Below are 27963 nucleotides of genomic sequence, written 5' to 3'. Positions count from 1 at the left end.
TTAACTGCAAAATTTATGTCATAAAATTTTTTATTTTTTATTTCATATTTTAAGATGATAACATTACTTTTATAAGAACTTTTATTTTTATTGGGAGTTTGCTTTACAGGAAGTAAATCCAACTTTCCACACGTCACTCGAGAGCCGACCAACAAGTTCAACGATCAACGACAGTGAAATTTCGTTTAGTGATAGTGTTGTGACTTAATAGTGAAAATGCAAATTCCAAATGAATATGTGTCCACTGCGGAAGATGTGGCAGATCAGGTAAAATTTAATTTGAATTACATGTTGGATCGAATAGCAATTTAAATTTAGAAATGTACTTAACATTTAACATGTCACGTCACCGAACAAGTTGATGGACTGGTGATTTTATTTTTCGATTAAAATTTAATAATTTCCCATTTCGCCTTAATTTCTTCTAATGAGCCAACAAAGATACCCATATTTGACATGTTAGTTATAAGTTATTTTATAATTTTAGTTGTATTTATATTTGTATTATAACTTCAAATCTCCTTAAACATTTTCCTGCTATGAAACAAATATATTACAAATTGATTTTTATCTTAAATAATAACATAAAAATCATTTTATAAGATATTTGTTAATTATATCTAATTCTAAATACATTAATGTCTCATTTAGTACAGTATCAACAATAAAATTATCTAAATATCTCTAAGTAAGTGAATACTCAGAAGAAAATAAAATTAGAACCTCATCTAATTTCGATTTCTTGTTATCTTTAATATCCTTTCACTTTTCAAACACTAACACTATGCTTATGTCCATACAGAAAACTCAAATAATATAATATAAGTAATTACTTTTGTAACACTAACAGCTGTTGATACAAATCTATACTAATTATATATAAAGGAAAGATTTGATTATTTGCATTGAATAGTCTTTGAAACTAATGAAGTGATTTTAACATTTCTTTCACTGTTAGGAAGCTCCACTATCCCCAGGTGACATTGGTTATATTTATTATTTACAAGTGGACAAAAATCTTGCTTCTAAATGCTCTATACCAGAGATGACCAACTCAATTTTGCAGAGGGCCATATAATTTAATTTTTAGGTAGGCCAAATTGAAAAAAATGAACTAAATTATTATAACATTTTATTTGTTAAATTATAATCTAAAGAAGTCTAAAAGCTCTAAAGTACATGATTCTTCTATCTGTGACACATTGTGATCGCGGGACTTATTGATGTTGTCATATCTTTGACATAAGAGCTCTATATAATACTACAATATATAATTTTTCTTTTCAGTAGAATATTGTTACAAGTTAATAAAGATTAAAAATTTATATAAAGTATGCAACTTGTTTTTAAAATGATATAAAAGAAGCAAAAAACCTTTGTTTCTGTAGAATTTGTGTTATTCTTTTTTAATATATTTTTTTTAAATGAAACATAATTAAACTATTATAACATATAATATGTAAAACTATTTTATTTCTTTTATAATATCAATATATTTATTAGTAAGATTAGTAATAATATATTATGTAAGTTATCATTACAATAATTTATTATAGCTTTTGAAATGTAAGCATGAATTTAATTTTGTTTTAGATAACAATGTTGTTATCAGATGTCTACTGTTGTAATTGGTAGTCATTTAATTTACATATATAAAAGAATTCTATAATGTAATGATATTGTAAGCAGACATGGAATTATGTTATGTATGATTTTCTCAGTCATTTAATAGTCCTATTCCTTATTTAATATGGATTTCTCAAAATCACTTTTTTTTTATAATGTTTGTCCTCATATCCTTCTTGAGGTTACCCAGACTGTTTAGTCAAAAAAACCAACTTTCGGAGAACTCTCTAGATTTGAACCGTTAAGAGTAACTTATATGAGACAATTTTTTGTTTACATTGGTAAAATTACAGGTCAGATTGCAGATTTTATTTTCAAATGAAATAATAACAATTTGTTTTTCTATGCAGGTTATACGTAAGGGCAAGAATGTGTTACCAACAGTTGCACGACTATGTCTCATATCCACATTCCTGGAGGACGGCCTCCGGATGTGGTTCCAGTGGTCAGAGCAGAGAGATTACATGGACATCTCATGGGGTTGCGGCAAGTTCCTTGCAACCATGTTTGTTGTGAGTTATATTTTTATATGTTTTTTTCAATCTATACTTAGCACTAACAAGAGTTTAGATAGGCTACATATAGTAAATTGGACCATCTAACGAATACATTGAAGTATCTTAAATAATTTCTGTTCAAATAACCTTTGTGACCTTTTGATTGATCCATATAAATGAATTGGTAAGATGTCCATTAAGTTTATTTTAATATCATTTACACAAAGTCAGGTCAACCTGGATAAGGAAGAGTCCAAAAGAATGCAATATTTTTCTTCTCGATTATTCTTATTGTTTATCGGGACCAGACAGCAACAGTCGCATATTGTGATTTCTTTCTTATCCAAGTTTGATTGTATTAGTTTAACTGTGAATTACTTAACAAATAATACAAATGAGATGAGAAGTAGTTTTTATGTATAGTAACATAACAAGAGTGACTTTGCTATTACATTATGTTGCAAGTTATAATGAATAGATGTTTTTCAAACATTACATAGCTACTAATAGCTTCAATTTATTATAAAGTTATGTAATTTTTAACTTTTTATGAATTTTATCTGTTCTTATAAGGAGCTCTTAAATTTACATTATAATATAGGTTTTTTAGTAACAATTGTTCTATATTTTTTGTGTTGGTAACACATTGAAAAATATTGAAACATATTCAAGGCATCGTCCTTATTTCTTATCATCTCATTAAAATATGTACACACAAGTTACTATATTTTAAAGTGAATATATTTAACAATGATATGCAGTTCTACTTTTCCTTATTATACTACTGCAACTACAGAATTTAAATAAGTTTAGTATATATGTTCATTGTATACCAATAGATGCTTTTAAAATCTTAATAGTCTACATTTTTAAGTTATTAGATTCAATTTAATATTTGTATTATTTCTATGCCTACCACATTTTTTTTACTTTACGTCTTACTAATATTATAAATGCTAATGTTTCGATGGATGTTTGTTTGAAGCTATCTCCAGAATGGCTGTATGGATCTTGATGAAATTTGGCATAGATGTGGATCATAGATTGGAAGAACACATAGGCTATTACGTTTTTTTTAACTCCGCGCGGATGGTGTCGCTGGGACAGCTAGTATATATACAAATTCGATTTTCTATGTAATATATTGGGTATTAGTTTATCAAATTGGATGGTAGAAATGTATTACAATCATTATGTAAATGGTTGAGTAATCGCGTTGTGTTAAGATACGTGGTCGAACCGCAGCGCGGCTACAAACTGGTTGTCGCTTGAACATGTCTGCTACCGAACAAGGGCAGCAATCTCACGTAATATCCAATATTTCGTTATGCTACTGTAAATTGATAGTCTGTGGGCGTTAGAGAAATTGATTTTATCTTATTTCTTTCTTATTTTAATATTAACTAGCTTTTACCCGCGACTCCGTCCGTGCGGAATAAAAAAAAATGCACACAAGATAAAAAAAGTTCTTATGTCCGTCTCCTAGTTCTAAGCTACCTCCCCATCAATTTTCAGCTAAATCAGTTCGACCAATCTTGAGTTATAAATAGTGTAACTAACACGACTTTCTTTTATATATATAAGATAGATAAATACGAAATTTTGAATGGTTTTAGGAATAGCTGAAAGGGTCTGAATGAGATATGGAACAGAGATATATAGGCATTTTGTACTGAAAAAATGCATGCTTCCTTTGAGATATATTTGTTTTGTTTCTTCAAATGTATTTTAGAAAGTGAATGGTTTATCATTGGGGAAGATTGCATTCTCGTCTTCAAGTTGTTTTCTTTACACTTAAATGATTTGCTTCCTAGATTTACTGTCACATAAAATAAATATATACTGTTTATATGTAAATATATGTTTGTTATTGACTTTGGTAATTGATGTTCCTGATTTAATATATAATTTAGCATACAATGAACAATACAATACTTTATTGGTGGATTTGCATATTTTTAACGTTTTTTTTTACCTTGACCATATTACTGTTCCTATAAAAAATAATTTAGTCACTAAAACAAGGTTAAAGTATTATAATTGATAGAGTTATGTTTACTTGTATTTACTTTTAATTTCGCTTTCGTGAGGTTTTGTAGAGAAAAAGTGTTTTGTACAATATAATGAAATATTTAGTATTCATTAAAGTTTGGCAGATTGTTAATGTAGAAAGTATGAGTGAAGAAAGCGCTGCAAAGAAAGTTTGTTTCAGTTGTAAAAGGCAATGTCTGTTTACCTACTTCAATAGTGTGTTAAAAGCTTAAGTACCTTACTGAAATAGTTAATTCCAGTAGGTACTGCTTTATTGCAAGCAATAAAATTATGTAAAATTACGAATATCATTTTTATTTGATCAATTGCAACGTTTTGTCGTGAATTTTTTTTAATTTTAGTGCTTACTACATTATTATTAATATTTCGTAATTTGCGTTCGTGATTTATCATCAGTTTCAGTCACTTAAATGACAATTTTTTTCTTGATATTTCACATATAATATATAAAATTACAAAACCCCTATTCATGTGTACATCTTATTTTACCTTATGTTTCCGAAACTAAAATCTCCGTTTAAAACATATCGTTATCTCTTTTTTTGTCAAAGATAATGACAGGGATGACGATATGTTTTATAGAGTAATTTGATGTCAGAAGCCCACGGTTAATGACATAAGATGACTAGTTTATTTTTTCTAAGCAAAATAAAAACAATCTTGTTTTATGCCAGCATTTGGAAGCGCCTTTTTGTCGCTATTAAGAAACAAATTGGTGTGATTTGATGAAAATCATTTTAGAGTTCATCGGCCCAGAACTTTATAAAATGTCTCTTACTTATTTTTGTAGCATTTTAATTAATTAATAATTTTAAAAGTCGTCTCACTGACGGCAACATATTTGTATGTAAGATCTAGGTAGTATGTAGGTCGAGGCGACTGTGTCAACGAAAGTGAATGTGGCCCGCTCATCAATTTCACTTACGCGTCACGCGAGTGATTCGAATAAAATTTGCGGGCCTTTGCCGGTTTTTTACTTCGACTTATAATGAAACTAGCTATCGCCCGCGACTCAGTCTGCGCGGAATTAAAAAAATCATAATAAGTAGCCTATGTGTTCTTCCAGACTATGTTCTACATCTGTACCAAATTTCATCAAGATTTGTTCAGCCGTTCCGGAGATACCTTCAAACAAACATCCATCCATCCATCTAAACATTCGCATTTATAATATTAGTACAAAGTAAGATGTAAAAAGTTTGTAAGACTACTTCTTTGACTAATATGTACTTTGTCGTAATTAATCTTTTTTATTTCATAACTTTTAATAAATTCCATGTTACTATGTGATGAAAGTACTGAACATGTTAAGGAAGTAAACATTTGAAAAATCAAAATATATTGTAAACGAAATTATTTCAAGTAATGCAAGTTGATTGGTGTAGATTAAAATGACTATTTGTTTTGTTTTCAGATAGTAAATTTAGTAGGTCAGCTTGGAGGATGCGTGATGGTACTCGGCAGGCTGAAGGTTGACATCGCTTGTGGCATATTGTTCTTCATTGTCGTACTGCAGGTCATTATTTACTATTCAACACATTAATGTCATACACCATTGCTATACTGAATATGTGCGAATGAATAACTGGTTGTTTTTTCTACATGTAAAAGATAGATGGATAGATAAGAAAGATACTTGGATAGATTCGCTAATCCAGTTATATATGTTATAAATTTAAATTAAATTTATATCGGTCTGTCTGTGAATATAAATTACTACACCTTTGATTTTTCCACTGATGCGTTCTTGGCGCGCATTTACTGTATGCGAGTCAAATGTCGTTGAGATCGGTCAAGCCAAATGCGCATTAAACTCTATATAAACAGATTTGTAAATACGTTCCAACGACTGCGCCCTTCGGTACGGTCGTTCAACTTATAAATATCGTCTACCACGTTTTCTATTACAAGGTCAAGTTTCGATTTTATCTCCCGTAAACTTCTGTGAATGAATTCTACCATTATCGGCTACACAAACAAATGTAAAACTTGTAATTCATTAAAAACTTTTACTTCTATAAATAACCAGTGTATTGTTAACTTATTGACGCTACAACCAGTCTTTATTCGCACTTAAAATGCAGGGAAAAGGTCTCAAGCTTTCGTTAAAAATGTTAAATAAAACCAAAAAATATTTCAGACATTCGCATACAGTATACTGTGGGACATGCAGTTCCTTCTACGTAACCTGGCACTGATCGGAGCCCTACTGCTGGTGCTGGCGGAGGCGCGCGCGGAGGGGCGCAGCCTGTTTGCGGGCGTCCCTAGCCTCGGCGAGAACAAGCCTAAGACGTACTTACAACTCGCCGGACGCATACTACTCGCCTTCATGTTCATCACCTTACTTAGGTTCGAGGTGTCCTTCTTGCAGGTGAGATAACGACACGTTATGTCTTTTTGCTCCTAATGTCCGTCGTCAGCTCATATAGATGTCGAACGTAGAGCTTTCGGTTCAGTTCGATTAAGCGCTTATCAACTGCGCCACGGACGCTCTATAACTCCTACTCATTATGTGTTCAATTTTGTCTTCTTTTGCCTAATTTGATGTCGACATTGTATAATTCACGTTCATCAGTTATACTGTGAGTTCACATTTACAAAACATTCACATAAAACAAGTTGTGGTCTCAATTTCTTTCAGAGAAGGATAAATAATGGTTCTATATTTGTCGTAATCTTATTATCTATATATATAAAAGAAAGTCGTGTTAGTTACACTATTTATAACTCAAGATCGGTCGAACTGATTAACCTGAAAATTGATGGGGAGGTAGCTTAGAACTAGGAGACGGACATAGGAACTTTTTTATTTTGTGTGCATTTTTTTTTATTCGCGCGGACGAAGTCGCGGGTAAAAGCTAGTATAAAATATGAAGTACAGAAATAAATTTGTGACGTATATGGGATGGGTATTTATAAATAAACATCTAGAAGTTTATTGTTCCGGAATAATACCAATTGACATTTTTAATGTTCATTGGTACGTAAATAATGGCATGGGCGTCTCTATTTACATTTTATGAATTATGTATGCACATATTATTCGACAAACATGATATTTATATAATGAGAATATTTATTGAATAGTAAATATATAAGTTATAAATTTATTTTTATATCATTGATTGAGAACGCACGAGTTCGGATAAAATAAAGAAAAAGCTTGAGTATATAATAGCCCACATTCTGAACGCTATACGTCCCTGCAATACGCCACTTTTTGAGCAACTGTATTAAACAAACTGCTGACAAAACTTAAAAAAGATAATCTTACTTTATTCAAAGAGACATTCATTTTCAATTGCATCATTTTTCTTACGAATTTCACGACACTAGAATACTTCATCACTTCATATTTCAACCCGTATGACAAAAAAGTTACCCTTTTTTTGTGTCAGTTTGGTAAGTCTTTTGTTTTACAAAGAGATAAATTCAGTATCGGTTGTTGCAGATAATCCAAGACTTGCTGGGCAGCATCCTGATGATCCTGGTGACAGTGGGGTACCGCACAAAACTGTCTGCACTGATGCTAGTGCTGGTACTCACCGTGCTCAACTTGTACCACAACGCGTGGTGGGCGGTACCTTCCTACAAGCCACTCAGAGATTTCCTCAAATATGACTTCTTCCAGGTATGTACTTTATATGACTTGTTTTGAAGTGAACCATAAATTGTATTTGTTTTTTTTTGCATATAAACGATAGGCGTTCTATTTTAATTTTGATGGAACCATTGATAACAGCATTTTTTTTTGATGGATACAATTGAATTAATGTCAAGAAATAATGAACTAAACTGTACAACACTAACTGTACTACTATAGGGACAGTTTCGGTTTAGTAGTAGTTTAGTTTGACATTTGTGACAAAGTACTACAGATTATCATTCAAATATTTGAAGGAGAAATTTTATGTGTGCTCTATGATGTTTATATTATATTTGAACTAATATTTTTTTTATTTTATTTAAGCTTTATTTTCCACTTAACAATGCAATAATTATAAAACAGATTATATAAACTAGTTTGTGTGTTTTGTTATGTGGCCCCTTAGGGGGCGTCCATAAATTACGTGAGGTGTTTAAGGGGGGGAGGGGGTCGAGTCAAATCTCATCTAATCTTACGTTGGAGGGAGGGGGGGTCTCGGCAAATATCACGCAATTTTTTTTCTGATTGAAACAAAAAAAAAATTATACTATTTTGGTCCATTTAATCCAGATTGTACATGCATAAGATTTAATCTTAAGCGTAATCGTAATACGATAAAGATCATTCACTAATTCGTTCAATAGAAAATAATTTCATTCATACTTCGACGTTATACATTTACTTACTGTCAAACCACCATATTTGTTTTATACACTGAGAGAAAATTTTATTTAACAGTAATAAAAAAGTTTATTTGGACTTGAAAAGAAAACTTTGTGCAAGTGCCAATGGCTTAGAGTGGCTAGATCAGAACGAAGTTAAAGGATCAGATGATTTTACTGAAAATCATATGGACATGTTGGTTCCAATAGTCTCTCTTGAGACCGTGCATGATTCTCCATGGACTGAATTAGAGTAGATACTCTTTTTTAATCTAAGTAGTTACGATTTAAGTATTCTATTGTTAAATTTTAATTACACTTATAATTAAACTCTCAGCAACATTGATTACTAGTCATAACTAGTCGTAAATAAAAGCACGAAGCAAATTTGTTTTTTTCTTTTTACAATGACAATCCAACGCGTTTACGTAAGAAACTCACATTTTGAAAAATCTCACGTGAGATTGGGAGATGGGGGAGGGGGTTGAATAAAATCTCACGACATCTCACCAGGGGGGGAGGGAGGGGCAGAAAATTAAAAAAAACACCTCACGTAATTTATGGACGCCCCCTTATTGGGTAAAAGCCTCCTCCATCCTCTTCCATTTTTCTCTGTTCTTGCATCCAACTTGTTACAGCAGTCATTATGATCATCGACCCATCTGTTTTTTTGTCTTCCCACACTTTGTTTTCCTTTTTGTTTTGTTTGAACTTACATATAAATATTTTATATTTCATTAATTGAAATGCTTGGTTTCCAGACTCTATCAGTTATCGGAGGTCTCCTGATGATAGTGTATTTGGGGCCAGGTGGTGTCAGTATGGATGAACATAAGAAAAAGTGGTAGATTTGTACACTACAGGAGCTCAGTGCAATAACTTTTGATATAATATATAAGGTTGTTATTTGGTGCCGTGGCTCTACTGATGATGATTCTCTGGTGTTGTGTAAATACGAGAAATATACAGCAGTTTGTTGTACGACTGCTTCATATATATTTGAATAAATTATATATATTGATTGCACTATTGTAATGTAAGCACAATGTTTCCTTTGATTTATAAATTGTTCTTGTTTAATGTCTCGTACATATTTGTTTATTAAAATTATGATTATTAAATAATTGGATTTTCTATGTGTATACATTGTTTATATATTTTTGTAACGCAATTGGACATTTATTTGTAAATAAAAAAATGCTAATGATTTGTGTACATTTTAATTTCATACCTAAAAGTAAGTTTTTTTTTACGTTACAATTAAATGATGTATTTATTCAATGGTTTATATATCAAATGCAATTTATAAATATGTATACACATATAAAATCGTTTAAATTCTTAAATAATAAATTTACAAACATTAAAATTTTGCACTCACACCATGGACAATTTATTATTTTTTGAAAACGTATCAAAAATTTTAAAAGTCGTATTATCTTATTTAATAACGATTCTTCCAAGCAAAATAGTTTTATAATTTTTTATATAAACAAATTCTGTATTTATGATAACTTTTGACAAATTTTCCCCTTACAAATATGACAATTGGTGATAAGTTCAAAATAAAATTGCTAAGCACACATTTGTGACTGAAAAGTTTTGATTTGACTGACTTATACTATATTTATTGTTGTCATTAAAATATATATGTATTAATGTATGTATTGAAAATGGTCAATTTAGAAATATGACAAAATATGTATATTTTTTATATTTATCAGTGACTAGCTTTTACCCGCGACTCCGTCCGCGCGGAATAAAAAATAGAAAACGGGGTAAAACTTATCCTATGTCCTTTTCCTGGTTCTAAGCTACCTGCCCATCAATTTTCAGTCAAATCGATTCAGCCGTTCTTGAGTTATAAATAGTGTAACTAACACGACTTTCGTTTATATATATAGATATTTACATCTCTAGGTGTAAGTGTATCTGACAGATTACAGATTATAAAATCTTTATCTTGTTTCCTTATGATTCATTCATATGGACATTCCAAAACTTTTAGAGGGTAAAAATGTTCTTCTGATGACTGACAACTTTTCTTCACAGACTAAATATCTAAATAGTACCTTTTTTAACAAATATAGAGTAGATTTATAGTCTCTGGTTCAATGTGCTTAATTTTGTCATCCATTGTAATAAACTAGTTGCTTTTTTTTTATTAAAAAAATTATTTCTAAAGACAATATTTTTATAGTAATTTTTTTTTATTTTATAAACACAATTTGGTCGTGACGAGTCAAATTCCTAAACGAAATAAATGTTAAAAATCTTCAATTTATGTTTTATTTCATCATCATATTGAATAGAGAGAATATCAAATATATGCCACGATGTTATTTTATAAGTGAAACGAACATCTTTTATATAACAGATATATTTGTAAAATATTTAAAAATAAATAAAATCCAACAACTACTTGTAAATGTTTTGTGCAATCTACTGTTCCTTGGCTTTGGCATGAGTTATATCCTTATCCGATATGTATTTGAACACTCTGTTGGCTAATCGCCTATATTTCTCCGCATGTATGCTATCGGGCAAAGCGTATATCGCTGGCTTACCACTATTTATGCACTCCGACATATTGGCATCAACTTCAAAGCTCTCTATAATATCCAAGCCCATTTCGTTTGCAGTCTTCTTTGTTTCGTTGCCGAATATAAAGTTCTTTGTCCCGCATTTTGTACACATTGCATGGGACATGTTCTCCACTAATCCTATGATAGGAACTTTTAGCTTTTCAAACATATTAACACCACGTTTGGTGACTTGTAGTGCAGCAGACTGAGGTGTTGTTACAACGATTGCACCTAGAGAAAAAGAAAATTAATAGACTCAAAGCCTTGAGTACATGAAGATGTCAAATTATTTACTGAAATTAAACCTTATCAGTGTATAATCTACTGTACTATATTAATAGAAACTTAGGGCATCTTAAAACTTACCATCTATTGGCAAGTTCTGTGCAAGTGACAAATGCGTGTCTCCCGTGCCTGGCGGCGTATCGACAACGAGACAGTCTAGGGGGCCCCATGCCACGTGTCTGGTCAACCTGTCCAAAGCTTGCATTACCATCAGTCCGCGCCACACCACCGCATTCTCACCGGACACTAATAAACCCATTGACATACTGAAAAACAAGTTACATAGAACTTTAAATTACTTCGCACATTGATAATTAAGTAGTGTCAGAGCAGCGAGGAATGGTTTTTGATGAAAACGCTCCCTCCAGGTGGACCAATGACTTGGCTTGCGCATGGCATGTAGTCAGAGGATCACATACTGAAGAAGGCCTATCTTTAGCAATGGACACAAAAAGGCTGACATTGATTAATATTTTAACTTTCATGTAAAAAAAGAGTACTGATGAAAAATGTTTTATTGTCATTGTAGCAATGGAATGACCTAAGAATGTTGAAGTTTTTATAAAATGGCTGTAAAAAATGTGCTTTTGACATTGTAATATTTTTTTTACTATTTCTTACTCCAACTACAATTTGAAGGTCTGCATGCATTTGCATACATATAACAAAGAAATTGATGCTATATTTATCTTTACTAAACTAGATTAACTGCCTAGAGTATTTGAATTTATATATATTTTACATATAAAAACGAGCAATGGGAACACGGAGGTAATTATTAATGCCCATGGACATTTACAATACTAGAGTAACTGAATATGTATTAATATACTGTTCGTAACAAACGGGATTCTTACCACGATTAGGCTGTTTGAGCTCCCGATATTCAACACCACCACCAAATTTAACAACACCAGTCAACCCGTGAACATGGCGCATGCAACTGTGCCGAAATATCGGGAGCTCAAGGTAAGAATCCCGTTTCTTACGAACAGTATATTAGTAAAAACCATGAATATTTGAAGTTAAATATGTATTGTGGGAATTTAAGGTGGGGATATGCTTGCTTGTGGAATCACTGTGTGTAGCAAAACAATCGCAGTGATTGTGAATTATCCTAAATAACTATACTTGTTTATATAGAAATAAACAATTATACCATTTAACTCCGTAGTTTAGCAGGGGTTCAATGAGATGGTTATCATTCAGCATAGGCTCCCCGCTAATGTTCATCATAAGAGGTACAGATGGTCCAAACACATCAGCATCTAACAGACCTATCTCTTTGTCCGGTTCTATCACCTTCATTGCACATGCTAAATTTACTGAAAAGCAATTCAATGTATTTAAAAGATATACTTTTATTAACACAACATATTTGTATATATAAAATTATAATAACATAAATAAATCCAATTAACATTTTATCAACTTAAATCAATATAAAAAGAGGGACTATCATCACAAGATATTTTAAGTTTGTTTGTGAATGGAGTTTTGTATATTTTTAAAATTTAATTGTTTCTTCCATTTCTACATACATACCAGCAGTAGTTGTTTTACCGACCCCTCCTTTACCAGATGCAACAAGAATGATACTTTTAACACCAGGCAAGGGTTTTTTCTCCGGCAAACCTCGTGCCATTACTTTCTTTTTGTGTTCTTCTAGATCATTTTTATCGTGTTTTAACCGAATGGATAAAACAGGGAACACCTGCAATTACATTTATTACATTATGAAACGATCTCTCTTAGGAACGATTTGTATCCTAACAACATTTATGCGATTAATTTAAAAGAATAACTTACATTTTTTGTGTTCGTTACTAAAGGCTGCCCGCAAACTTTGTATATCATTCTTTGCAGATTCATCTTGAAGATTCTATGTGTTTTTAATTATTTTTTTATTTGTACTATGTCAGTTACTATTTTAAGTATCGAAATTCACAATACAGTACAATAATTAAGCAAACGTACTTATTTCGCTTCGCAAAACTCTAATGTCAATGTCAAACGAAAGCCAATTTGATTTTCGCTTTCGACATTTTCTGACATTGAGTTGCGCAATGGCAAGTAATCAATCGTACAGCCAAGCGAGTTAATTTTTAAAACCAATTTCCGCAAAGAAAATCCGACATCTTATTTTTCTGAACTAGGTGTATGTTGACAATCAATAATTTATTAACTTTATTTAAGTATGCAATATTTCAAAAAATTTCTTAGCACAATAAAATATTTTACAATATTTCTTAGTCGTAAAGTCAAAATGTCAGTGTCTTAGTACTCTATTAAAAATTAAAAATCAAGTTGTCAAGTGCGGCTCTTTTCTATATTTTTCGACGATGTATTTTGCCAGAGCGAGTATTTCGTGAATTTACCTAGGAATAATAAGTTGTTACTAATTGTATAAAAATGGCTATTTGCTTGCGTACAATTACAAACAAGGTTTTACCTATAAATGGCATCTTTTCAACAAGAAATCATTCCAACCGCTTGTCCCGAAAAATACCATTGCGCACAGAATTTTTGGAGGACGTTAGTATTTGTTAGCATTTTAAGTTCAGTGAATACTTAATTTCGATTCAAACTTAGTACAATTAAACAAATTCCCACTATTTGACTCTGTTCTTTGGTTATAAGTGACCTCGAACTGACAGCAAAAACGTACTTCTTTTTAGTTCTTGGATCGTCGCCGCATCTCCAGCTGCCAACATGCGGTGAAGTGTGTAACAGAAACCAACGATCATTTTGATCCTGCCTCGGCAAATTTTGTACTGTCTCTAAAAAGCTCTACACAGCTCGAGGCGATTAATACAGATGTTAAAAGAGTTGGTTATGAAATAGACAATGATTGTTTAGGAATGAAATCATTTGCTTTGACCTCTGATGATTATATAGAGCAGAGAGCTATCCCATATAACTTTAATGATTTACCATATAGCTTAAACAATATAGATTTTAGTAAATACAATGAGGTGAGTTTAATCATTTTAAAATAATACATGTAACTTTATACAGTAGTTTACTACCAGAAATAATATGTACTAATATACCCAAAACAGTTTAAATTTTATGAGACATCAATGTGATTAAATTAAAATAGCTACACACACACACACAAACACATACTTCATCTGTAGTCAGTACCAACAAGTTTTAAGCTCATTGGGGGCTCTTCTTCAGGGTGAGAGTGGAACCTTCATGAGAGATTGGCCACAACTGTGAGATAATACTAGTACCAATCACCCTGAAGCAGAGCCTCCAATTGGAACAAAAATGTGCCAACCAAATGTGTATGTGAGTGTAGCCATTTTATTTTTATTAATATATCTTAGAACATGTCATCTTAATTCATATATAATCTTAGTATCTTATCCATTTACTTCTATGTACAATTTTATTCAGGATGTAGAACCAACATGCTATTCTGAGTTTGAGAGAGATGCGGTGGCATACTGCGCAGCAACAACCACATCGATGACAAAAGCACAATCTACCAGTGAGGGGAACAGAGATGGGAAACCCAGTGAGGAGCAGCTGACTAAAGTCTTCAATGTGCTCTCCACAACTGTAAGTTCACAATACAATTACTAATTTTTTATTTACTCTAGAACACTCAGAGTTTTATATCAAGGTAGTGTTACAACATGTTTTTTTTTTATGTATACAGTATTGTTGGTATTAACTTTTAAATATAAAAATATTGCTGAAAATTTTTAAATCTTCTATATATATAAAAGAAAGTCGTGTTAGTTACACTATTTATAACTCAAGATCGGTCAAACTGATTTAGCTGAAAATTGATAGGGAGGTAGCTTAGAACTAGGCGACAGACATAGTTTTTTATCTTGTGTGCATTTTTTTTTATTACGCGCGGACGATGTCGCGGGTAAAAGCTAGTTTAGAATAAAAACTATACTAGTTTTATTTTTTTCTACTTACACACAAAAAAAGATTTTTTTTTTTATATTCCAAAAAATAATTCTTTGTGTGACGTCTTTTCCCATTAATGTTTATATACATGGATTTCATTTTACTTTTAAAATGTTTGCCATTAATATACTTTCAGATGCCAAATCTTTTTGTCAAACCGTTGGATTACTCCATTTATCATCCAAATGTGATTTTTGTTAACAACATCAGAGGAAAAACCACAGTGTAAGTTGACAAAATAATTCATTTACTATTTCTACTATTAAAGTAATTTTTTTAAGGAAATGTCAAATTATAATAATACAAAGATTTATGTTTTCAGGGGTTTATTTCATTATGTGAAGCAGATAGCACTTCTGCGTACGGTTGGCCATCTTAAGTTTGCATATGTTAATTTTGAAGTTTTAAAAATAACAGCACACCCTGAGGATTCCTCTATTAAGTAAGTTATAAGTAGTTTATGTGTTCTTCCGGACTATGTTCTATATTTGTGCCAAATATCATCAAGATCCATTGAGACGTTCCAGAGATACCTTCAAACATCCATTCATCACATAAAATTATTTTTTTTTTCATAAGATACCTGATTTGTTTAAAAAAAAGCATACTATATTGCAGAATGAGATGGCGTATCCGTGGTATATCGGGTCTGAAAGTATTCTTTATGTTCTGGAGATACAAACTATGGGATTTGAAAGCAGCATTCAAGGATCAAGAGATGTAAGTTTAGCATTATTAACAAAATCTTACATATAAAATTCTCGTGTTGCAGTGTTTGTGGTTAAACTCCTCCGAAACGGCTTGACCGATTCGCATGAAATTTTGTGAGCATATTGAGTAGGTCTGAGAATCGGCCAACATCTATTTTTCATACTGCTATTAAGTTTTTTTTAACTGCGCGCGGACGGAGTCGCGGGCGACAGCTAGTAAATTATAAAAATAATTATTTTACTCAATAAATATTGCAATCCAATTTAATAAATAGTTATGCTTACTTGAATTTTTATTTGTTATTACTTGTACAGGTGGTATGATGGTTTCTCAACATTCTATGTAGCAGGAGATGGGCTTATTCAGAAGCATGTAGCCGACAAGGTAATAATTTGTTACCAATCTTATATCTATCTATATATATAAAAGAAAGTTGTGTTAGTTACACCATTTATAACTCAAGAACGGCTGAATCGATTTGACTGAAAATTGGTGGGCAGGTAGCTTAGAACCAGGAATAGGACATAGGATAATATTTACCCCGTTTTCTTTTTTTTTTTTTTTTTATTCCGCGCGGACGGAGTCGCGGGTAAAAGCTAGTATATATATAAAAGAAAGTCGTGTTAGTTACACTATTTATAACTCAAGAACGGCTGAATCGATTTGACTGAAAATTGGTGGGCAGGTAGCTTAGAACCAGGAAACGGACATAGGATAATTTTTACCCCGTTTTCTATTTTTTACTCCGCGCGGACGGAGTCGCGGGTAAAAGCTAGTTTATAATATTTCTATTAAATTCCACTAATGCTGTTGTGTCTGATTTTAATTTTATTAATAACAGGTAATGCCAGATCAAGATACAATTATTGATGATGAAGAAAAGGCTCCGATTGCAGCAAAAATTGCTTTACTCATTGGACTTATTCCTAGAAATTATCTCTCCGATGTGTCACCATATTTCAGCTCATCGTCAGGCACAACAGATATGACAGTGTTGCCATTTAAAGTTCTTGAATAGATGATTTTTAATATAAAATCAATAAATGTGATATGTTGAATTAGTATTGTACGATTATGGAAACGAACGAAAATGTCGAAAGCATCACTACGTTATATTTTATGTCGTAGTATGTGTAATGTAGTTAGTATTTATTACAATATTACTTTGCATATAATTTGCAAAGTATTTTCAAAAATATTTGGTTCCGTGATTTACCAACTTTGTGTCGTTATTTAGTTATTATTTCTAATATTTAACTCACGAAGTTCGGATTATTTGCTTTAGTTGAGACAATCTTTTTCTGAGTATTAGGTGTCGTTATTGCTTTGTAGTCTAGCTTATAGATGTTATGTATTATGATACAATAAACAGTTATTAAATATGTGTTTTATTTAATTTTATTTATTTATTAACATCGTAGACTTACAACTACTAAGTAACAATAATAGATATAGTTGTCAACGCTTATAGCGTTTTAGTGCCAATTTTGTCCAAGAGAATCTTCCTTTCTAAACAATTGAGGAAGAAGGTAACGTTTTTCGCACGTATGTAAGTTTGTTTTTATGAATGTGGTTAGTTTGTACGACTGGACTGTTTATGACGAGTGAGGTTTTATTCGAAGCTATACCCCCGAGTGTCATAAGGTGTTATATAGGCACAAAACACATAGTGGACGTGAGAAATTAAATTTTAAAACGATAGGAACGAGTTCAAATCTTACTCGCCATATCTTTTTTAAATGCTGTAAGTTTTTCTTTTTCGATGTTTTTTGAGTATATTCTAAAATAAGAAAGTGTTAGGTAACATTGCAGTATGTTTGAAATATTTAAAAAAGAAACTTTGTTTTATAACGCAGACAATAGATGGCGGTAATTCAACTATTACAGTCAAAGAGCATATAAAAATTACGGCCTCAAGCTATTTGGTTTTATAAAATTTAGGTTAGGTTATTGTTTAAATCTTTAATTATATAGCGCAAAATATTTTCTTGTGGGTAGGTATTTGCAGTAATAATTTTAAATTTTAAAGCTTTTATTTAAGAGGCAATGGCTGTTTGGAGTAAAGACCATTACTACTATGTATGGAAGAATGAAACTCTGTCTTTATACTGTGACAATTTATTGTCCGTGGTTATACTTGACTTTTTCGCTTCGACTTGGGACAATCAGATTTGTTGTCAAATATCTGGATAGTAAAGAAAAGCTCATGAAAATTTACATTTTTATACAAACTATCTTATAAAGTTAATTTCAAAAGTTTTTTCTACTTATATCAATCACTACATTTAATTCAAATTTACGATTATTCACTCGTGTTATAAGTGGCTCATTGATTGTAATAAATTGGTGCTATTCGAATGGATTTGTTAAAAGTGTGTGTATTTTTCATGTTCCGTTGCTTGCTGTTATAAATACGGTAAGATAATTTTTCAAATAGAAGTAATCTAAGATCATCTGTGAAGGGTCATCGTTCGCATTAGAGTCTGGGTGGGAGGGAGCGAATGGAGCAATTGTTTTAATTAATATCTACGCTTGGAGAACAGTGTTCGGGTGTACGCGAGTGTGCACTCCCAGTTTACAGCATGGAATTTTGCCAAGTCGGTCGATGGTGTTGTAATTTTACGACTTATCTGTCTTTGAGATGTTAGGAAATATAGTGAGTAATACTGTGTTAAAAGTGTTATAATTTTTAGGGTCATTTGCCTTGTCTTGTGAACTCCTAAATATCCTTAAGTGTTTTCATTGTGTACACCTTACATATTCAGTATAGTGTTGGTAAGTTTAAAACTTTAAACTTCCAATATTGTTACAATGCAATGATAATTGTTTATTCTTGTATTGATTTTTTTTAAACAATACTTTATAGATAAAAAGTTATTGTTTTACGTTTCAGTTATTTAAGTCAATAGATTTATCTACTGAATAAAATTGTAGATTTTGTTCAAAAGATTCAATGTTACAGCACACCTTACTTGAAAGCTTGTATGTTTATTTGAGTAGCACTCTGTATTATCTATTAGTTTTAATCAGTAAGACAATAAGTTGGATATAGTAAAACATACCAGATATTTTTTTTAATTATTCATACTTTCGTGAAACATTATTATTAACTTATATAGGAACGGCTAAAACACTCACATATATATCACGCTCAATGAGCGACTGGCCATGTTCGCAAAATAATACCAGTCCCACTCACCCTGATAAAGGGCCCCCGTTGTTCTTGAAACTAGTTGGTGCCGACACATATATATATTTATATATGTGAGTGTTCTAGCCGTTCCTATATAAGTTAAAGGTTTTTTTTTTTGTATAATTATTTGTATTATTATAAGAATTGTAAGATAGTTTATTTTATTAACTGGTCTTGAAAAACAACAGCATAACTCAATTCCTCTATGGAGGATTTTCATTTGGTTTTAAATTATGTTTTAAACTAATTAAAAGGTTAACAAATGTAAGCATTGGAACTATATTTCATTTAAACAAATAATATGTTGTTGTTGAATTACCCTTTCCTCAAGTATTGAAAAAAGATAAAGGTTTCTTATGATTGGTTCAAACATGTGAATTGTTACATGAGCTTAATCTTTTAGGAAACCTTATGTACCTAAATGTTTGTTATAGGAAGCACCCCTAGTCTACCCTTACAATGGACTTAATCCTTTACCATTTGTAGTCATTTTGGATACAATTTCGTTTAATTTTTGCATTGGTAAAAAAGAAACAATTCAACTGACTGCTTTTTGTTGTGTATTTTTTAATTTAGCTATAATTATTTAATTTATATTATATTTATTCATTTTATATTCCTCTCAAAACTTTAAGGTTTATAAGACCTTCTGTGCCGACCCCATATAAGTTAAATAAGGCCAAAGAGATTATGACAAATAATGAAATATGATGGATATAGTTTTATTAAATAATAAATATTAACTGAAAGGATTTTAGTAAAAATTTTAACTAAGGATTTGAAGAATTGTTATTTTGAGCATTATAATATTATTTCTGTTAATTAGACAAGGGAGGAAGTTTAATCAATACTCCATTTAATTATGCTTAATTAGGTCTTATCAGAAAAGGATATTGTCCATATTAAATTTACACAAAATTTGATCATTGCATTTGTTTTTGGACTGACCTAAATGGCTTTACATCTGCAGTAGGAATGTAAGAGTACTATTGATGTTATTGGCCTTTTCTTCAAGACGTAATTACGAAAACAGCTGTAGAATGGAAATTTAATAGTATAGTAGTTGTAAGTTTTCAAATCTGTTGATGGTATTCTTATAAGATTATTCTTTTCAGGTGCTACAAAGAAGACTGATAGAACATTAACAAGTGTAATATAAGAATGAGGTGAAGATGTCTAAGGTGCTGTCAGCGTTAGGTGGCGCTTTGCCAGACGAGCGGCCGCTGCTATCTCTGCAGATTGTGGAGAGTGTTGCCAAGTGCCCCACTGGATACTGGCCAGTCAGCAGAACGTACGATGAAGACGCTGATGCAGGTCTTCTGCGTCAAAATGGACTGTTTGGAAAGAAACCAAGTCACTACATCTGCCTATCCAAATCAGAGGGTAAGATATTTTTTTATACTTTAACAGGATGGTATTCAAACAAAAGTCCTTCCTGTTTTCCGATGGTCTCGTGACATCATGGGTTTCGTCGTGCGGAAGAACGCATACTGTGGGTGTATACCCTTTATCAAACAATTGACTGGTTTCATGATAGGGATATCTGAAAATTAAAATACATAACTAGTTAAAAGTCCAGTGCAAATGATGTTTGAACATTGAATCCCTTATATGGTTATAGAGCTGCCCACAACATGCTTTCTAAAAATTCTAAGACACTTACCGATCGCCTTATTACGCTACTAAAGTTTATGTGTACTTCTAGTGATATAATACAATTTGATATTGTGGGTTTTTTCTTTTTACTGATAGTGTACTTAGGTCTAGATAATTAAATTATTTCTGCCATATCAACTAAACCTGCAGGCTGTAACTCTGTACGCGTCATTGTTGGTTGATAAGATAATTTGTAGTTATATTCAACAATTGCAGCACATTCATCTTGCAGGATGAAGTAATTGGTAAATGCAGTCTATTCACTACTGGCTGGTACTAGATTCTTTTTACAATACTAGCTTTTACCCGCGACTCCGTCCGCGCGGAATAAATAAAATAGAAAACGGGGTAAAAATTATCCTATGTCCGTTTCCTGGTTCTAAGCTACCTGCCCACCAATTTTCAGTCAAATCGATTCAGCCGTTCTTGAGTTATAAATAGTGTAACTAACACGACTTTCTTTTATATATATAGATTAGTTATGGTTGAACTTTTTTTTAAATAAATTGTGCCTTAAGTAACTGAGAAAAAAAATTGAAAATGTTAACAAAAACCAAATTATTTACTTTTATGTTTCTATTTATGTTTGGTGATTAATTTTCAAGTATTTTCCTTATGTCTGCATTATTATTTTGTGGGTTTCAATACAGTTATTAGGTACATATTTTTGCTGATTAGTTCGTGTAGACTTTTTCAATGCAAGGTCAAAAATATCGATTGAATAATTTAAACTTTTACGTATTAAAAGAAATACCCAAAGTTAACATTAAAACTCGGTCAGACTCACACATTGCTTGAAAGCCCCAAAAGACAATTTTTTTAAAGTTTGGGAATTGTATGAATTAGTATTGTATTGTATGTTTTTAATCTCATGTCAATGACCGTTATGTCGTTCTTATCTTATCATAAACTAGCTTTTACCAGCGACTCCGTCCGCGCTGAATAAAAAATAGAAAACGGGGTAAAAATTATCCTATGTCCGTTTCCTGGTTCTAAGCTACCTGCCCACCAATTTTCAGTCAAATCGATTCAGCCGTTCTTGAGTTATAAATAGTGTAACTAACACGACTTTCTTTTATATATATAGATTGATAGATAGATATATATTGTTAATATCGTGTTTCTTTTCTGTATGAATTAGGTTGGTATAGTCTTACCCTATGTCTACAATATCCCGGCGTGTACCGGACGGAGGGCAATTGTCGATATAATGAAAGTAAATGATGTCAACTCATAAAAAATACGCCTCGCTTTCATTAAGTCGTCTCGAAGGTCGGGCATGTTCTGATATAACGCAGTGTTCACACCGGACATAGAAATGTTTTGTAAATGTCGTGTGAATCTCTTTGTTTTTTTCTTTCTTCACAATCGTGTGGTTAATTCTTTGATTTAAAATTGAATGCAGTATTCTTATGAAAGATATATATTTCTGAAATACTTTGTTATAATCGATGAAGCTTTAATATGAGCTGTCTTTAAACTACTTAAATAAAGGTCCGTAGTTTTTTTATATTGCATTCTTCTGTAAACAACAACCAGTACTTCAGTTTGTCCAGCTGTTCGTAAATATATCTGGGGATGGAACTATTGTTTTATTGTAAATACTAGCTTTTACCCGCGACTCCGTCCGCGCGGAATAAAAAAATAGAAAACTTAGAATTATCCTATGTCCGTTTCCTGGTCCTAAGCTACCTGCCCACCAATTTTCAGTCAAATCGATTCAGCCGTTCTTGAGTTATAAATGGTGTAACTAACACGACTTTCTTTTATATATATAAGATTTACCTTATCCTTCATTTTCAAATACAACTTTGGAAAAGCTACAATATAATCTATTTACATTTAAATTTTATCGTAGAATAATTTGATAGGTGTTAATTTGAGTGCATGTTTCTTTTTGTGAACACGAACCTTATCATAACGGCATTCGGTTTGGGCACAATGAACTGTGTTCGTCTCTCTCCATTATTTTTAGCTTTTACAGATTGGACGCAATAACGGGATACCCATGTTACTTATTCGCAGTCGATTTTATTTTACGCTATTATATTACATTTAACAATTTGGTGCGAAATTATCCGTAGTACCAGGAAAGCATAGCCAATTCAGTCAGTACGTTATGCATCGTTGATATATTTGTGAATAGATTGTCGATGTCAGGGCTACAATTACAACTAGCTTTCGATCTGCGCCGAGCTAAATTTGTTATTGTAGGACGAGGTCGTTTGACGCCTGTGGCCTGTATTTGATCGCCATTGATTGTTACATGCTTCAATACTTACATTGCTACGTATAAATCTTAGTACAATTGTTATTGATTTCATAGCAGCAAAACATTTTTTTTGTCTCTGATTTTTCAAAGACAATGAGAGGGATGCAAATATGTTTTTATAAATTTGGAAACATTGATGGTACAACTACTTTGTGCAAATTTTTGTTTCTAAAGCGTCAGTGACTCAGGGGTTAAGCACTTGACTTGCAATCTGCAGGTCCTGGGTTCGAATCCCGCCATGTACCAATGTGTTTTTCGAGTTTCGATTTACATATGTACATTTATTCGACCACCGATAGTCACCCCTAAGTTAGGGTTAGGCTCCGAGCCCCTCGATGGGGACGTATAGTGAGCTGTTGATGGTGGTTTTTAAAGCTTCAAATCTGCATGTGGTCCTAATTGTTTTTATAATTATATTTTTTATTGTACTTTCTGTCCGGTGGTCCATAACTGTATTAATGGTGTTGAAATAGTTACAATTAACGCCAAGTAGAATATAACTATACAGTTGTACGATACGTATAACTTAGGTATAATGGATGTGCTCCTAGCGTTCTGAGTCTTGTGCTCAGGGAGTCTATTGTTCTAATAAGTAAGGCTCGGGTGGTCGGTCAAGTCTTGATTATTCAATTAGATCGCTATATAAAACCGGTCGTTGGCGTGGGAGAAGACAATGAGCTCCGTACAGAGAAATGAACGATTGCTTGTTCTTTGTTTCACACCAGTTCGAGAGAATCCAAATCTAGATGTTTTCACTTGAAAAAATGTTATGGAACCAAGTAATTTCATTAATTTGTGATGTGGGAATTTCAGTGTTTGAAGTTTTTATTTGTAAGAGTTATTTCAAAAGACAAAATCTGTATTTGGATAAAAAAGCGCTATCTTGTCGAATTAGAAACACACAGATTAACAAAGTGATGTAATAGTTGAGGTTGTTTTGTGAGTGTTCCTACTTTCTCTCGTAGGTCAAGGTTGACTGTTGACACTGACCGTTGGACCTGTGTCATGCTCGTTCGTGCTTGGGAATTAAGGTTGATCGTTACTCATTGATTTCCTTATTTGGGAAAAGTTACCATAAACCTAACATTACTTAAGATATTTTTCCACTATAAAACTAGTTGATTGTTATTTCTATAGGCAATACAATATGCATTATTCCCGTTAATGCTACTGAAATTGCTAATACAAACGTATCTGAGTACGGCAGTAAGCTCAGCTTACTAAGCTGGCAATTTGTTGTGTTAGGTGTGCCGGGGTACGTGATGGACGGCGTGCTAGTGGTGGGCGAACGCGAGGCGGCGCCGGCGGGATACAGTGTGGCGGGGCGCGCTGGTAAACGGCGGCTATGCACGCGAGTCTCGCGTCACGCCGCCACCCACCACGCTCACCACGCGCCGCCCGTCACCGACGTCATCGTATGCTCCAAGATGCGACAGGCGCCGCGCGGCTTTCTGCTCGCCGGGTAAGATGCTCCCAAGGATAGTTACCACCTAACTTAATCTTCTGTCCTCTACATATGTCCCGTGAACCCTCGGTACTGTTGTGGACGATCACTGTGTGGTTGTATTCGATGCTAGCTTGACATAACACACTATTTTTCCTTACGCAAAAAACAAACATCCTGTCTTCAATATTGCCTACTCGCAATGTAAGACTCTTTTACCTCTATACATCTTTTGTTTACGTCCACAGACATCGTGTATAGATAAAATCTGGAAATTCTTTGTCTGAACCTGCGGCATGAGGCACTAAAATCAATGTAAGACGACAAAGATTCGAGACAGTTGAACGAACTCTTTTACAAATCGCAGTATGTTCCAGACTGACTGACTTGACCTCGGTATATTTTCAAAGAAAACTTCGTTTGAAGTAACTGCGTACTTTAATATTATTCTACGTAGTCTTTTACAATTTTAGAATTGATTATTCTGCTCAAAATATCTGCAAACCTTTCTGTTTAACGTTTACAATTTATCAAGGATAAATAAAGCATTGTAACTATAATGTCACACAGTGATGTCATGCAATTATTATGTGTCCTGTCTACAAAGAAATGGAATTGTTTGATTGTCGTTACATGTAAATTTGATATTAAAAATTAAGAAAAAAAAAATTAAATCTTCACCCTACTGCAGTGATTCTCAACCTTTTTTTTGTTGCGGCACATATTTAACGATTTAAAAATTTGGCGGCACACAAAGAAAAAGATAAAAATGATTTACTTACTACAACACACTGCATAAATATTTTATCAACTGTATAAAATTAATTGTATCTATATGACATTTCTAGACGCTAATTTTTTTTTCAACTATTTTTCTGTCATTGTTCTTTTATGCGAAGAAATACAGACACAGTGTGCGTGTGCAGCAAGTCAGCGAAAGTCAAAATTTGGCGGCACACAAAAGTGCCGCGGCACAGTAGTTGAGAATCACTGCCCTACTGAGTAGATATAATCTGAAAGACGACAAGTTGTAAGCCTCAACTATATATACGATTTTTGTTTGCAGCTGAGTCAAACATGTTTCTTTAACTATTAGTTTATTACACTTTCTTTGTAAAATATAATTCGAAAATGCATCTCCTTGCTATTGGATTGGATATATATTTAGTTAACGACTGCAGGCTATTTTGTTTTTAAATCAGTGAGATGAACGGCAAGATGGTGTGCTATAAGGTGTGCGGTGGTAGCGCGGATACATCTCCCACTGGTGCGCCAAACGACTACGAGAACGTCGTCACTAACCTCACACCTGACGCCAACAGAAGGTAAATAATAGATATCAGTCATTTTACTGTTATAAATCGATGGCTCCTACGAATAAGGGCCAATGTGCAAATTGACAAATTTTCAGGAGAGGCTCTCAAAGTTTCAACCATATAGGAAAATAATAAAATAAGCCAAATAGGCCCTTTTACTTCAGCAAAAAAATGACATTCACACCTGTAAATGTGTATTTTGTTTAGTGCATGTTGTAAATTTAACTAAGAGGTAACTTTTAATACAAAAATGTTAAAATCACCAATTTGTTACTTTGGCCCCAGGACAGGCCCTTAGGACCCATCGAAATGTGCTCACTTAATATTCAAAGACATCAAGTTTTCTTAGACTTGGAGTTATGTTATAATTTACTTCTTTATACGATTTTAATTTCAGCATTCATATAAAATCTAAAGTTATATTAAACTGTGTACTCGTCGACATTTTTTTGTAAAATTTTTTCAGCGCCCAATTTCATTTCGTTCGACCATTCTATCGGTTAACAGCGAATACGTTCACGATTTTAACAAAAAAACGATTCGATGTTTTGTAAAATAAATCTTTTCAGTTCAGTGACCGTTAAACTGTATCAGGAGCTGAGATTAAGATGGGACGGCTGCACTGGGTATATACAATAGTTTCTTGTTTAAAAATTGGCATTTTTTGCATGGGTTTCCTTCGTATAAATTGATACATAATAATATATATAAAGTTAAAATGCAAATATTATATGTTCGTATTTTTTTTTGTTTGGTGTTTAGATTTGTTTTTTTTTTACCTACACATATAATATGTATATACTGTGATTTTTTATTATATAATAGTTATTGTTCACTACAAATATTTACGTTAATGAAATGCTTTGTTTTATACCTCAATCTGCTGTATATGCCAGTTGTATTTATATTTGAATGCAGGCACGTTTGCGTGTGTTGTGACAATTATAATATACTAGGTGTCGCCCGCGACTCCGTCCGTGTGGAATTTAAAAAAAACTTATTTAGAAGCCTATGTGTTCTTCCAGACTATGTTCTACATCTGTGCCAAATTTCATCAAGTTCCGTTGAGCCGTTCCGGAGATACCTTCAAACAAACATCCATCCATCCATCTAAACATTCGCATTTATAATATTAGTAAGATAGGTATGGGAAAGAAGGAAAATTTGAATATTAGTGTGTTGAATTTAATTTTTGCTTTACGTCCTTATAAACTTTCTTCTTTATTTTACTGGCTCCGAATCTAGGTAAAGAAATAGGGCAATGAAAAATATTACTATGCTCGGGAAACCAGCCGCATACAATCTTTAGAAAAAGTTCTACATTAGTAATTGGTAAACTATATTTGTACAGGTTGCGCCCAGCTCCTGAGCGCCCTCCAAAATTGTCCCCACTAATCAACGAACTCAACAACTTGAATCTAAAATCTCCCAACGCGAATGTCGACGAATTAAAAACTGACCACGATTACGAAGCCCTGAGTCCATCTTACAACGTGAAGCCATCGAGGCCAGCACCTATCCAGCCCCCCATTCCGCCGCCGATCCAGCCCCCGAGGGCCATGTCGCCGCAGCAAGCCTCGAGGGCGAAGTCCCCGGTGGGCAGCCCCGGCCCCACCTCGCCCGCGGCTGTGGGTAGGCGGAAAGGTCCCGCGCCTTTGCCCAGGACTTCTAACTACCAAACCTTAGGGGGATATAATGGAATGGAAGGTGTTCCGTTTGTACTAAATCCTAAACTGAGAGGGTTACCTAGTGATACATTGGTTAGTTATTTGTATTATTTTATTTTACTATGATTATCTTTAGATTATCTTTATGATTATTTTAAGAATGCATTATTTCTATCAATATATAAATTAAAAAATATATTTCCAGACGCAGTTGCCAGTTATAAAAAAGCGAACTCGTTTCGAGCTCGACCGTGACTACAGCTACAGTTTCGCTGTGGAGAGACAGACGTGAGCATAACATCTTTTGACGAAAGTTTTATAACTGATTTTGTCAAATATATTAATAGAATATCCGGAATAATGGTTGGTTTTAAAACCCAATATCTTCTTCATAGTTTATATTAGAACTTAAGTAGGA

The 27963-nt window shown here is 32.7% G+C and overlaps 4 protein-coding genes across 6 annotated transcripts; 3 read left to right on the top strand and 1 right to left on the bottom strand.

Moving 5' to 3' along the window:
- Positions 1-117: 117 nt before the first annotated feature.
- On the top strand, positions 118-9545 carry LOC106711809 (surfeit locus protein 4 homolog). Its single transcript, XM_045686351.1, has 6 exons — positions 118-267; positions 1977-2138; positions 5590-5691; positions 6316-6546; positions 7627-7806; positions 9245-9545. Exons 1-6 carry the CDS (start codon positions 217-219, stop codon positions 9329-9331), a joined length of 813 nt encoding a protein of 270 aa, XP_045542307.1. The 5' UTR covers positions 118-216; the 3' UTR covers positions 9332-9545.
- A 1356-nt stretch (positions 9546-10901) lies between these two features.
- Positions 10902-13379, bottom strand: LOC106711978 (iron-sulfur protein NUBPL). Its single transcript, XM_045686461.1, has 5 exons — positions 13163-13379; positions 12899-13067; positions 12513-12678; positions 11435-11619; positions 10902-11299 (listed from the first exon to the last, which is right to left on the bottom strand). The coding sequence occupies exons 1-5, from the start codon at positions 13223-13225 to the stop codon at positions 10926-10928; spliced, it is 957 nt and encodes a 318-aa protein (XP_045542417.1). The 5' UTR covers positions 13226-13379; the 3' UTR covers positions 10902-10925.
- Positions 13380-13650: 271 nt separating this feature from the next.
- LOC106711948 lies at positions 13651-17117 on the top strand. Its single transcript, XM_014504383.2, has 8 exons — positions 13651-13888; positions 14032-14328; positions 14759-14923; positions 15423-15511; positions 15609-15728; positions 15905-16006; positions 16312-16381; positions 16839-17117. The coding sequence occupies exons 1-8, from the start codon at positions 13766-13768 to the stop codon at positions 17013-17015; spliced, it is 1143 nt and encodes a 380-aa protein (XP_014359869.2). The 5' UTR covers positions 13651-13765; the 3' UTR covers positions 17016-17117.
- A 1130-nt stretch (positions 17118-18247) lies between these two features.
- On the top strand, positions 18248-27963 carry LOC106711921. Of its 3 annotated transcripts, none has more exons than XM_014504344.2 (7): positions 18248-18413; positions 20306-20573; positions 24364-24580; positions 25765-25887; positions 26448-26504; positions 27230-27638; positions 27751-27963. In XM_014504344.2, exons 2-7 carry the CDS (start codon positions 20363-20365, stop codon positions 27835-27837), a joined length of 1104 nt encoding a protein of 367 aa, XP_014359830.2. In that variant the 5' UTR covers positions 18248-18413; positions 20306-20362; the 3' UTR covers positions 27838-27963. The 3 variants fall into 3 exon arrangements, with proteins under 3 accessions (XP_014359830.2, XP_014359847.2, XP_014359835.2); XM_014504349.2 differs by lacking the exon at positions 18248-18413 and adding an exon at positions 18542-18653; XM_014504361.2 differs by lacking the exon at positions 26448-26504.

Source organism: Papilio machaon, chromosome 3 (assembly GCF_912999745.1).
Source record: "Papilio machaon chromosome 3, ilPapMach1.1, whole genome shotgun sequence".
NCBI lineage: Eukaryota > Metazoa > Arthropoda > Insecta > Lepidoptera > Papilionidae > Papilio > Papilio machaon.
The sequence above is the reverse complement of the archived record's forward strand: the minus strand, read 5'-3'. Positions and strand labels throughout refer to the sequence as shown.

What these genes read in the sequence shown, in the direction of transcription:
- LOC106711809 (XM_045686351.1), top strand. Translation starts at nt 217, where the DNA reads ATGCAAATTCCAAATGAATATGTGTCCACTGCGGAAGATGTGGCAGAT. An exon ending in CGGAAGATGTGGCAGATCAG is followed by an intron (nt 268 to 1,976) that starts GTAAAATTTAAT and finishes TTTTCTATGCAG; the next exon opens with GTTATACGTAAGGGCAAGAA. An exon ending in TCAAATATGACTTCTTCCAG is followed by an intron (nt 7,807 to 9,244) that starts GTATGTACTTTA and finishes CTTGGTTTCCAG; the next exon opens with ACTCTATCAGTTATCGGAGG.
- LOC106711978 (XM_045686461.1), bottom strand. Translation starts at nt 13,225, where the DNA reads ATGAATCTGCAAAGAATGATATACAAAGTTTGCGGGCAGCCTTTAGTA. An exon ending in CGGTAAAACAACTACTGCTG is followed by an intron (nt 12,679 to 12,898) that starts GTATGTATGTAG and finishes ATTGCTTTTCAG; the next exon opens with TAAATTTAGCATGTGCAATG. An exon ending in CTAAACTACGGAGTTAAATG is followed by an intron (nt 11,620 to 12,512) that starts GTATAATTGTTT and finishes CTTGTTTTTCAG; the next exon opens with TATGTCAATGGGTTTATTAG.
- LOC106711948 (XM_014504383.2), top strand. Translation starts at nt 13,766, where the DNA reads ATGGCTATTTGCTTGCGTACAATTACAAACAAGGTTTTACCTATAAAT. An exon ending in TCAATGTGCTCTCCACAACT is followed by an intron (nt 14,924 to 15,422) that starts GTAAGTTCACAA and finishes ATATACTTTCAG; the next exon opens with ATGCCAAATCTTTTTGTCAA. An exon ending in ATCAGAGGAAAAACCACAGT is followed by an intron (nt 15,512 to 15,608) that starts GTAAGTTGACAA and finishes TTATGTTTTCAG; the next exon opens with GGGTTTATTTCATTATGTGA.
- LOC106711921 (XM_014504344.2), top strand. Translation starts at nt 20,363, where the DNA reads ATGTCTAAGGTGCTGTCAGCGTTAGGTGGCGCTTTGCCAGACGAGCGG. An exon ending in CGCGGCTTTCTGCTCGCCGG is followed by an intron (nt 24,581 to 25,764) that starts GTAAGATGCTCC and finishes TTTTTAAATCAG; the next exon opens with TGAGATGAACGGCAAGATGG. An exon ending in ACACCTGACGCCAACAGAAG is followed by an intron (nt 25,888 to 26,447) that starts GTAAATAATAGA and finishes AAATCTTTTCAG; the next exon opens with TTCAGTGACCGTTAAACTGT.